The following is a 12,064-nucleotide window of genomic DNA, read 5'->3' on the forward strand; positions in this document are numbered from 1 at the left end:
AGGCCTGGGCATTGTTGTTCACTAATTTACTCCAAGTAGGGAAAGGATGGCGGAGTTAAAAAGTAATAAAGGGGAGTATATATATAAAAAACATGGGGGATTGGAAGTGATGCAGACAATTACATTGAGGGAAGTTACAATCTATCTGCAATATTAAGCTGATCTACCCCCAAATAAAAAATAAATAAAAAATTAAAAGAGTGTTTACTAAATCAATGAAATGTAAATGTAGTTGCTTTGTGAGTAGGTCAGCCATTGTTATGAAAAGTACCCAGGGCCCGGGCTTCAACTCAGGGCAGGTCCTCCGGAGCCATGGCCCAGTGAGACACGGATTAGAAGTCTGAGCCTTTTGGGTAAAACACCAGGATAAATCCTTAATAGAAAGTCGCCATAAACAACCAATCAGGACAGGAGAGCACAACTTTACATTTTTTATTTGTTTTATTTCTCACGTTACATCAATAAAGACGCTTGTGATGGGAGAGGGATGGAGGGATGAGGAGGTCGAAGATAAAACCAAAACCTGACCCCTGAACCCAGTCATGATGGAGAGGGGGAAGAAGAAAGCCGTGGTTTAGGTCAGAGGTCAGGATTTAGTTGACCTTGGGGTGGCGGTAGTCCTTGCCAGCGAACTTTGCCTTGTCTCCAAGCTCCTCCTCAATCCTGGAAGGGTTAGGGGTTAGAGGTCAGAGTTTTAGTCATAGAATTACATATAGAATCTCTAAAATGGCCATTGGCATCCTAACAATATGACAAAAAATCATCCATCTTGATCAGGAAAACGTTCAATCTAGAAACAAGGCAACAGTAAACATCATCCCCCACGAATGATGCAGCGCCCCCCTTGGGCCAATCAGTGACAGCAAATGAAGCTTAAACGGGACAGGACAAATGCTTGTTCAAAGTTTGGAATTTCAGTTTATTAGTATAGCGCCCCCCTTGGGCCAGTCAGTGTAATTTGCCGGGTCTCTATTGCAAGATGCACTACTCACCCAAGTTTCATCAAAATTGGCCAAGTGGTGTCTGAGATATCGCGTGTGACTAACGTACGAACGGACAGACAGATCCATAGTCCCCCCCTCCAACCAATTTCATGGAGGGGGACAACTAGTCTAGTTGTATTGGTCAGGGTACAGTAGCTGTTGTCAGTGTTGGGGTCAATTCCATTTACATTCCAGTCAATTCAGGAAGTAGACTGAAATTCCAATTCTATTTCATGCCTTTCAATTAGGAAAATGTTTAATTCTAATTGGGTTTACTTTCTGCATGCATTTGCATATTTCCGTTAGAGAACGCCTTCTCTGTGATATGTGGGTACAATAACGCAATTTGCCCTTGCACTCCTAAACAACGCAATTTTTTACAACTTTGGCAAAGGGTCAAATCTAGAAAATGTAGTGCACTCTGTTCGTAACGGATCGTAGTTTTGGGAACAGAAAACTGTATTGAGATTAAATGTTTAATTGATGAGAAAATGAGCAGGATGTCGGGCAAGTTTCATGTCGCTCCATTTTCTCCCACTTCACCATATTTCGAGTGGAAGTTCTAAAATGATTCTTCAGATTTACAAAATATACAAATATGATGGTATGATAAAACATTGTGAATGAACAATCCTTTTCATACTTTATAATAGGTGCATATATACAGTGCATTTGGAAAGTATTCAGACCCCTTGACTTTTTCCAAATTTTGTTACGTTACAGCCTTATTCTAAAATTGATTAGATCGTTTTTTTCCCCCTCATCAATCTACACACAATACCCCATAATGACAAAGCAAAAATAGGTTTTCATAAATGTTTGAAAATGTAAAAACGTAATTGTCACAAGTATTCAGACCCTTTACTCAGTACTTTGGCGAAGCACCTTTGGCAGCGATTACAGCCTCAAGTCTTCTTGGGTATGACGCTACAAGCTTGGCACACCTGTATTTGGGGAGTTTCTCCCATTTTTCTCTGCAGATCCTCTCAAGCTCTGTCAGGTTGGATGGGGAGCATCGCTGCACAGCTATTTTCAGGTCTCTCCAGAGATGTTCGATCGGGTTCAAGTCCGGGCTCTGGCTGGGCCACTCAAGGACATTCAGAGACTTGTCCCGAAGCCACTCCTGCGTTGTCTTGGCTGTGTGCTTAGGGACGTTGTCCTGTTGGAAGGTGAACCTTGACCCCAGTCTGAGGTCCTGAGCGCTCTGGAGCAGGTTTTCATCAAGGATCTCTCTGTACTTAGCGCCGTTCATCTTTCCCTCGATCCTGACTAGTCTCCCAGTCCCTGCCGCTGAAAAACATCCCCACAGCATGATGCTGCCACCACCATGCTTCACCGTAGGGATGGTACCAGGTTTCCTCCAGACGTGACGCTTGGCGTTCAGGCCAAAGAGTTCAATCTTGGTTTAATCAGACCAGAGAATCTTGTTTCTCATGGCTGTCATGTGCCTTTTACTGAGGAGTGGCTTCTGTTTTTTGCTTTGTCATTATGGGGTATTGTGTGTAGATTGATGAGGGGAAAAAACAGTTTAATTCATTTTAGAATAAGGCTGCAACGTAACAAAATGTGGAAAACGTAAAGGAGTCTGAATACTTTCTGAAAGCGCTGTAAACATGTGGAAAACGTAAAGGGGTCTGAATACTTTCTGAAAGCGCTGTAAACATGTGGAAAACGTAAAGGGGTCTGAATACTTTCTGAAAGCGCTGTAAACATGTGGAAAACGTAAAGGGGTCTGAATACTTTCTGAAAGCGCTGTAAACATGTGGAAAGCGTAAAGGGGTCTGAATACTTTCTGAAAGCGCTGTAAACATGTGGAAAACGTAAAGGGGTCTGAATACTTTCTGAAAGCGCTGTAAACATCATCTGGCATCTTTCAGTCTGTACAGTATGTTAACTGAGTCAGGGTGCAGTAGCTGGTGTATTCCTGTAGGGGTCAGTCTACCATAACACTACAGTATATTAACTGAGTCAGGGTGCAGTAGCTGGTGTATTCCTGTAGGGGTCAGTCTACCATAACTCTACAGTATATTAACTGAGTCAGGGTGCAGTAGCTGGTGTATTCCTGTAGGGGTCAGTCTACCATAACACTACAGTATATTAACTGAGTCAGGGTGCAGTAGCTGGTGTATTCCTGTAGGGGTCAGTCTACCATAACTCTACAGTATATTAACTGAGTCAGGGTGCAGTAGCTGGTGTATTCCTGTAGGGGGCAGTCTACCATAACTCTACAGTATATTAACTGAGTCAGGGTGCAGTAGCTGGTGTATTCCTGTAGGGGTCAGTCTACCATAACACTACAGTATATTAACTGAGTCAGGGTGCAGTAGCTGGTGTATTCCTGTAGGGGTCAGTCTACCATAACACTACAGTATATTAACTGAGTCAGGGTGCAGTAGCTGGTGTATTCCTGTAGGGGTCAGTCTACCATAACACTACAGTATATTAACTGAGTCAGGGTGCAGTAGCTGGTGTATTCCTGTAGGGGTCAGTCTACCATAACTCTACAGTATATTAACTGAGTCAGGGTGCAGTAGCTGGTGTATTCCTGTAGGGGTCAGTCTACCATAACTCTACAGTATATTAACTGAGTCAGGGTGCAGTAGCTGGTGTATTCCTGTAGGGGTCAGTGTGCTTCTACACCTGCATTACTAGCTGTTTGGGGTTTTAGGCTGGGTTTCTGTACAGCACTTCGAGATATTAGCTGATGTACGAAGGGCTATATAAAATAAAATTGATTGATTGATTGAGTGTAACTGACCTCATCAGCTGGTTGTACTTGGCCAGACGTTCTGATCTACAGGGGGCACCAGTCTTGATCTGTCCAGTGCAGAGTCCGACCACCAGGTCAGCGATGAAGGTGTCCTCTGTCTCTCCTGAACGATGAGACACCATCACACCCCATCCGTTAGACTGGGCCAGCTTACACCTGTAATACACAGAATATAGACACCATCACACCCCATCCGTTAGACTTGACCAGAGAAGAGATGGTCAGGGGTGTATTCATTACGCACACCGTATCAAAACCGTAGCAATGGAAAAAATAAAACAAGTGTTTGTTATTTGATTAATTTAGGTCCCTCCTCGTATTGGCCTGTTCGCTTCAGTTTGGTTCCTAGTGAATACATCCCAGTTTGGCCCTGTTATATAGCCCCTGTGTGCGCAGCTCTGCGAGGGGGCCCTGTAGCCTAGTCCCTGTGGTGCAGCTCTGCGAGGGGGCCCTGTAGCCTAGTCCCTGTGGTGCAGCTCTGCGAGGGGGCCCTGTAGCCTAGTCCCTGTGGTGCAGCTCTGCGAGGGGGCCCTGTAGCCTAGTCCCTGTGATGCAGCTCTGCGAGGGGGCCCTGTAGCCTAGTCCCTGTGGTGCAGCTCTGCGAGGGGGCCCTGTAGCCTAGAACCTGTGGTGCAGCTCTGCGAGGGGGCCCTGTAGCCTAGTCCCTGTGGTGCAGCTCTGCGAGGGGGCCCTGTAGCCTAGTCCCTGTGATGCAGCTCTGCGAGGGGGCCCTATACTTACGCCTTGATGGACTCTGTGACGGAGCCGATCTGGTTGACCTTGAGGAGCAGGCAGTTACAGGCCTTCTTCTCCACAGCCTGCTGGATACGCTTGGGGTTGGTCACGGTCAGATCATCACCCACCACCTATAGAATAACACAATGTATAGATTATATAGGTTAACATCATATAGAGTAACCCTAACCGTAATGCTTGGGGTTGGTTCCGGTCAGATCGTCACCTCCCAGGGATATATAGGGTTAATATATAGGGTTATATAGAGAACATATATAATATATAGGGTTATATAGAGAACATATATAATATATAGGTTATATAGAGAACATATACAATATATAGAGTTATATAGAGAACATATATAATATATAGGGTTATATAGAGAACATATACAATGTATAGGGTTAACATATATAATATATAGGGTTATATAGGGTTAACATATATAATATATAGGGTTATATAGAGAACATATAGAATATATATGGTTATATAGGGTTAACATTTAGAATATATAGGATTATATAGAGAACATATACAATGTATAGGGTTATATAGGGTTAACATATATAATATATAGGGTTATATAGAGAACATATATAATATATAGGGTTATATAGAGAACATCTAGTATATATAGGGTTAACATATATAATATAAAGGGTTATATAGAGAACATATAATATATAGGGTTATATAGAGAACATATAGAATATATAGGGTTATATAGAGAACATATATAATATATAGGGTTATATAGAGAACATATAGAATATATAGGGTTATATAGAGAACATATAGAATATATAGGGTTATATAGAGAACATATATAATATATAGGGTTATATAGAAAACATCTAGTATATATAGGGTTGTATAGAGAACATATATAATATATAGGGTTATATAGAGAACATATATAATATATAGGGTTATATAGAGAACATATATAATATATAGGGTTATATAGAGAACATATAGAATATATAGGGTTATATAGGGTTAACATATATAATATATAGGGTTATATAGAGAACATATATAATATATAGGGTTATATAGAGAACATCTAGTATATATAGGGTTAACATATATAATATAAAGGGTTATATAGAGAACATATAATATATAGGGTTATATAGAGAACATATATAATATATAGGGTTATATAGAGAACATATATAATATATAGGGTTATATAGAGAACATATATAATATATAGAGTTATATAGAGAACATATAGAATATATAGGGTTATATAGAGAACATATAGAATATATAGGGTTATATAGAGAACATATAGAATATATAGGGTTATATAGAGAACATGTATAATATATAGGGTTATATAGAGAACATATAGAATATATAGGGTTATATAGAGAACATATAGAATATATAGGGTTATATAGAGAACATATAGAATATATAGGGTTATATAGAGAACATATAGTATATATAGGGTTGTATAGAGAACATATATAATATATAAGGGTTATACAGTGGGGGAAAAAAGTATTTAGTCAGCCACCAATTGTGCAAGTTCTCCCACTTAAAAAGATGAGAGAGGCCTGTAATTTTAATCATAGGTACACGTCAACTATGACAGACAAATTAAGAAAAAAAAATCCAGAAAATCACACTGTAGGATTTTTTATGAATTTATTTGCAAAGTATGGTGGAAAATAAGTATTTGGTCACCTACAAACAAGCAAGATTTCTGGCTCTCACAGACCTGTAACTTCTTCTTTAAGAGGCTCCTCTGTCCTCCACTCGTTACCTGTATTAATGGCACCTGTTTGAACTTGTTATCAGTATAAAAGACACCTGTCCACAACCTCAAACAGTCACACTCCAAACTCCACTATGGCCAAGACCAAAGAGCTGTCAAAGGACACCAGAAACAAAATTGTAGACCTGCACCAGGCTGGGAAGACTGAATCTGCAATAGGTGATCAGCTTGGTTTGAAGAAATCAACTGTGGGAGCAATTATTAGGAAATGGAAGACATACAAGTCCACTGATAATCTCCCTCGATCTGGGGCTCCACGCAAGATCTCACCCCGTGGGGTCAAAATTATCACAAGAACGGTGAGCAAAAATCCCAGAACCACACAGGGGGACCTAGTGAATGACCTGCAGAGAGCTGGGACCAAAGTAACAAAGCCTACCATCAGTAACACACTACGCCGCCAGGGACTCAAATCCTGCAGTTCCAGACGTGTCCCCCTGCTTAAGCCAGTACATGTCCAGGCCCGTCTGAAGTTTGCTAGAGTGCATTTGGATGATCCAGAAGAGGATTGGGAGAATGTCATATGGTCAGATGAAACCAAAATAGAACTTTTTGGTAAAAACTCAACTCGTCGTGTTTGGAGGACAAAGAATGCTGAGCTGCATCCAAAGAACACCATACCTACTGTGAAGCATGGGGGTGTAAACATCATGCTTTGGGGCTGTTTTTTCTGCAAAGGGACCAGGACGACTGATCCGTGTAAAGGAAAGAATGAATGGGGCCATGTATCGTGAGATTTTGAGTGAAAACCTCCTTCCATCAGCAAGGGCATTGAAGATGAAACGTGGCTGGGTCTTTCAGCATGACAATGATCCCAAACACACTGCCCGGGCAACGAAGGAGTGGCTTCGTAAGAAGCATTTCAAGGTCCTGGAGTGGCCTAGCCAGTCTCCAGATCTCAACCCCATAGAAAATCTTTGAGGGAGTTGAAAGTCCGTGTTGCCCAGCGACAGCCCCAAAACATCACTGCTCTAGAGGAGATCTTCATGGAGGAATGGGCCAAAATAGTGTGTGAAAACCTTGTGAAGACTTACAGAAAACGTTTGACCTGTGTCATTGCCAACAAAGGGTATATAACAAAGTATTGAGAAACTTTTGTTATTGACCAAATACTTATTTTCCACCATAATTTGCAAATAAATTCATAAAAAATCCTACAATGTGATTTTCTGGATTTTTTTTTCTTATTTTGTCTTTCATAGTTGACGTGTACCTATGATGAAAATTAAAGGCCTCTCTCATCTTTTTAAGTGGGAGAACTTGCACAATTGGTGGCTGACTAAATACTTTTTTTCCCCACTGTATAGAGAACATATATAATATATAGGGTTATATAGAGAACATATAGAATATATAGGGTTATATAGAGAACATATAGAATATATAGGGTTATATAGAGAACATATAGAATATATAGGGTTATATAGAGAACATATAGAATATATAGGGTTATATAGAGAACATATAGAATATATAGGGTTATATAGAGAACATATACAAGTAATCCTATAGGGTTAACATACAGAGGGGTGGACCACCTAGACAGAGGGGTAGACCACCGAGACAGAGGGGTGGACAGAGGGGTGGACCACCGAGACAGAGGGGTAGACCACCTAGACAGAGGGGTAGACCACCGAGACAGAGGGGTGGACAGAGGGGTGGACCACCTAGACAGAGGGGTAGACCACCGAGACAGAGGGGTGGACAGAGGGGTAGACCACCTAGACAGAGGGGTGGACCACCGAGACAGAGGGGTGGACCACCGAGACAGAGGGGTAGACCACCGAGACAGAGGGGTAGACCACCTAGACAGAGGGGTAGACCACCGAGACAGAGGGGTAGACCACCGAGACAGAGGGGTGGACCACCTAGACAGAGGGGTAGACCACCGAGACAGAGGGGTAGACCACCGAGACAGAGGGGTAGACCACCGAGACAGAGGGGTAGACCACCGAGACAGAGGGGTGGACCACCGAGACAGAGGGGTGGACCACCGAGACAGAGGGGTGGACAGAGGGGTAGACCACCTAGACAGAGGGGTGGACAGAGGGGTAGACCACCTAGACAGAGGGGTGGACAGAGGGGTAGACCACCTAGACAGAGGGGTGGACAGAGGGGTGGACAGAAGGGTGGACCACCGAGACAGAGGGGTGGACCACCGAGACAGAGGGGTAGACCACCTAGACAGAGGGGTGGACCACCTAGACAGAGGGGTAGACAGAGGGGTAGACCACCTAGACAGAGGGGTAGACCACCTAGACAGAGGGGTAGACCACCGAGACAGAGGGGTGGACAGAGGGGTAGACCACCGAGACAGAGGGGTAGACCACCGAGACAGAGGGGTGGACAGAGGGGTAGACCACCTAGACAGAGGGGTAGACCACCGAGACAGAGGGGTAGACCACCGAGACAGAGGGGTGAACCACCGAGACAGAGGGGTGGACCACCGAGACAGAGGGGTGGACAGAGGGGTGGACAGAAGGGTGGACCACCGAGACAGAGGTAATGACTGGACCCACCTGGATGTCGACAGCGGCAGTGAACTTTGACCATGCTGCCCAATCATCCTGATCGAAGGGATCCTCAATGGACTGAACTGGAAGAGGAGAGGAGGAGTTAGAGAGGAAGGGTGTGTGTCTGTGTGTGTGTGTGTGTGTGTGTGTGTGTCTGTACCGGGATATCCCTTGATGAAGCTCTTGTACAGATCTCCCAGCTGATCGCCAGTGATGTATCTGGCAGGGTCGTCAGGTGACTTGAAGTCCAGGTCGTACTTTCCTGCCTTGTAGAACTCAGAGGCAGCCACGTCCATGCCGATGATGATCTTGTCTGGGTATCCAGCCTTCTCAATAGCTGACTTCAGGAGCTCCAGAGCTGGAGGGAGGGGGAGGGAGAAGAAAGGTTCAAGTATCACACACCTCTGCCAGGGGGCCCTAAGACCCTTTACAATAGTCCCTGTGGCGCAGCTCCACCAGGGGGCCCTACAGGATAGTCCCTGTGGCGTAATAGTCCCTGTAGTGTAGCTCCACCATGGGGCCCTACAGGATAGTCCCTGTGGTGCAGCTCCACCAGGGGGCCCTCCAGGATAGTCCCTGTGGTGTAGCTCCACCAGGGGGCCCTATAGGATAGACCCTGTAGCGTAGCTCCACCAGGGGGCCCTACAGGATAGTCCCTGTGGTGCAGCTCCACTAGGGGGCCCTCCAGGATAGTCCCTTTGGCGCAGCTCCACCAGGGGGCCCTATAGGATAGTCCCTGTGGCGTAGCTCCACCAGGGGGCCCTACAGGATAGTCCCTGTGGTGCAGCTCCACTAGGGGGCCCTCCAGGATAGTCCCTGTGGTGCAGCTCCACTAGGCGGCCCTCCAGGATAGTCCCTGTGACGCAGCTCCACCAGGGAGCCCTCCAGCATAGTCCCTGTGGCGTAGCTCCACCAGGGGGCCCTATAGGATAGTCCCTGTGGCGCAGCTCCACCAGGGGGCCCTATAGATATACATTAAAGTCTGGTCTAGTGGTACATCTGCCAAAGGGGTTTGAACTGGGCTGGGCCGACTGTCCTCTCGTTTCCACTCTCTTGTACCTGTCCCCGTCATAAACTTCTACAAATATACAAGGAGATCTTTCTCTCTTACCCTCGTTGTTCTCCAGGATGTTGGGTGCGAAGCCACCCTCATCTCCTACGTTGGTGGCGTCCTTTCCGTACTTGGCCTTGATCACGTTCTTCAGGTTGTGGTAAACCTCAGCTCCGATCCTCATGGCCTCGTGGAAGTTAGACGCTCCGATGGGCAGGATCATGAACTCCTGCATGGCCAGCTTGTTACCAGCATGGCTACCACCGTTGATCACGTTGAAGGCCTGGAGAGAGGGAGGAGAGGGGTAGAGAAGATGAGGTTAGGGCTTGTTACCAGCACGGCCTGGAGAGAGGGAGGAGAGGGGTAGAGAAGATGAGGTTAGGGCTTGTTACCAGCACGGCCTGGAGAGAGGGCAGGAAACACACATTTTCTTTAGGAAATGTCCTTTCAAGTTTGATATGCTACCTGTTATTTTTCAGAACATAAAAAAAGTAGACATTTCTTCAGTTACCATTTCAAAGTCATTTTTCCATATACAGTACATCAAATGTAAATGTCTTTGTTGTAAAGATAAACGTTCCAAGCCATGCTGTATTCGATGACACAGACGGTAACAGTTCCATCTGAATTATCACAGCCTTTATAAGAATATCATGTTTGTATTCATTATAGATCCCCATTAGTTCCTGCCAAGGCAGCAGCTACTCTTCCTGGGGTTTATTATGGATCCCCATTAGTTCCTGCCAAGGCAGCAGCTACTCTTCCTGGGGTTTATTATGGATCCCCATTAGTTCCTGCCAAGGCAGCAGCTACTCTTCCTGGGGTTTATTATGGATCCCCATTAGTTCCTGCCAAGGCAGCAGCTACTCTTCCTGGGGTTTATTATGGATCCCCATTTCTCTTCCTGGCATCCAGCAAAATTAAGGCAGTTATACATTTTAAAAACATTACAATACATTCATAACAGATTTCCCAACATATGAAGTGTGTGCCCTCAGGCCTCTACTCTACTACCACATATCTACAACACAACATCCATGTGTACATGTGTGTATAGTGCATATGTGCCTATGTTTGTGTTGCTTCACAGTCCGCGCTGTTCCATAAGGTGTATTTTTATCTGCTTTTTAAATCTAATTTTACTGCTGGCATGAGTTACTTGATGTGGAATAGAGTTCCATGTAGTCATGGCTCTATGTAGTACTGTGTGCCTCCCATAGTCTGTTCTTGACTTGGGGACTGTGAAGAGACCTCTGGTGGCATGTCTTGTGGGGTATGCATGGGTGTCCGAGCTGTGTGCCAGTAGTTTAAACAGACAGCTCGGTGCTTTCAACATGTCAATACCTCTCACAAATACAAGTAGTGATGAAGTCAATCTCTCCTCTGCTTTGAGCCAGGAGAGATTGACATGCATATTATTAATGTTAGCTAAGTCCTTTTTTGTGGCACCTGACCACACGACTGAACAGTAGTGAAGGTGCGACAAAACTAGAGCCTGTAGGACCTGCCTTGTTGATAGTGTTGTTAAGAAGGTAGAGCAGCGCTTTATTATGGACAGACTTCTCCCCATCTTAGCTACTGTTGTATCAATATGTTTTGACCATGACAGTTTACAATCCAGGGATACTCCAAGCAGTTTAGTCTCCTCAACTTGCTCAATTTCCACATTATTCATTACAATATTTAGTTGAGGTTTAGGGTTTAGTGAATGATTTGTCCCAAATACAATGCTTTTAGTTTTAGAAATATTTAGGACTAACTTATTCCTTGCCTCCCATTCTGAAACTGACTGCAGCTCTTTGTTAAATGTTTCTGTCATTTCAGTCGCTGTAGTAGCTGACGTGTATAGTGTTGAGTAATCCGCATACATAGACACACTGGCTTTATTCAAAGCCAGTGGCATGTTGTTAGTAAATATTGAAATAAGTAAGGGGCCTAGACAGCTGCCCTGGGGAATTCCTGATTCTACCTGGATAATGTTGGAGAGGCTTCCATTAAAGAACAACATCTTTGTTCTGTTAGACAGGTAACTCTGTATCCACAATATAGCAGGGGGTGTAAAGCCATAACACATACGTTTTCCTATCAGCAGACTATGATCGATAATGTCAAAAGCCGCACTGAAGTCTAACAAAACAGCCCCCACAATATTTTTATCATCAATTTCTCTCAGCCAATCATCAGTCACTTGTGTAAGTGCTGTGCTTGTTGAATGTT

General features: G+C 44.2%; 1 protein-coding gene across 2 annotated transcripts in view; it reads right to left on the bottom strand.

The window, feature by feature from the left end:
* Positions 1 to 422: 422 nt before the first annotated feature.
* The window catches only part of LOC121554274 (beta-enolase), a 24,815-nt gene continuing 13,173 nt past the window's right edge, over positions 423 to 12,064 (bottom strand). For both annotated transcript variants that reach the window (XM_045211896.1, XM_045211897.1), the window contains exons 6-11: positions 9,908 to 10,130; positions 8,957 to 9,154; positions 8,803 to 8,879; positions 4,495 to 4,619; positions 3,742 to 3,909; positions 423 to 663 (exon numbers count right to left, since the gene is read on the bottom strand). In XM_045211896.1, coding sequence (XP_045067831.1) covers positions 594 to 663; positions 3,742 to 3,909; positions 4,495 to 4,619; positions 8,803 to 8,879; positions 8,957 to 9,154; positions 9,908 to 10,130 — 861 coding nt within the window. In that variant the 3' untranslated portion in view covers positions 423 to 593. The remainder of the gene's footprint in view (positions 664 to 3,741; positions 3,910 to 4,494; positions 4,620 to 8,802; positions 8,880 to 8,956; positions 9,155 to 9,907; positions 10,131 to 12,064) is intronic.

The sequence above is a fragment of the Coregonus clupeaformis genome, chromosome 39 (assembly GCF_020615455.1).
Source record: "Coregonus clupeaformis isolate EN_2021a chromosome 39, ASM2061545v1, whole genome shotgun sequence".
In the NCBI taxonomy this organism is placed as follows: Eukaryota; Metazoa; Chordata; class Actinopteri; order Salmoniformes; family Salmonidae; genus Coregonus; species Coregonus clupeaformis.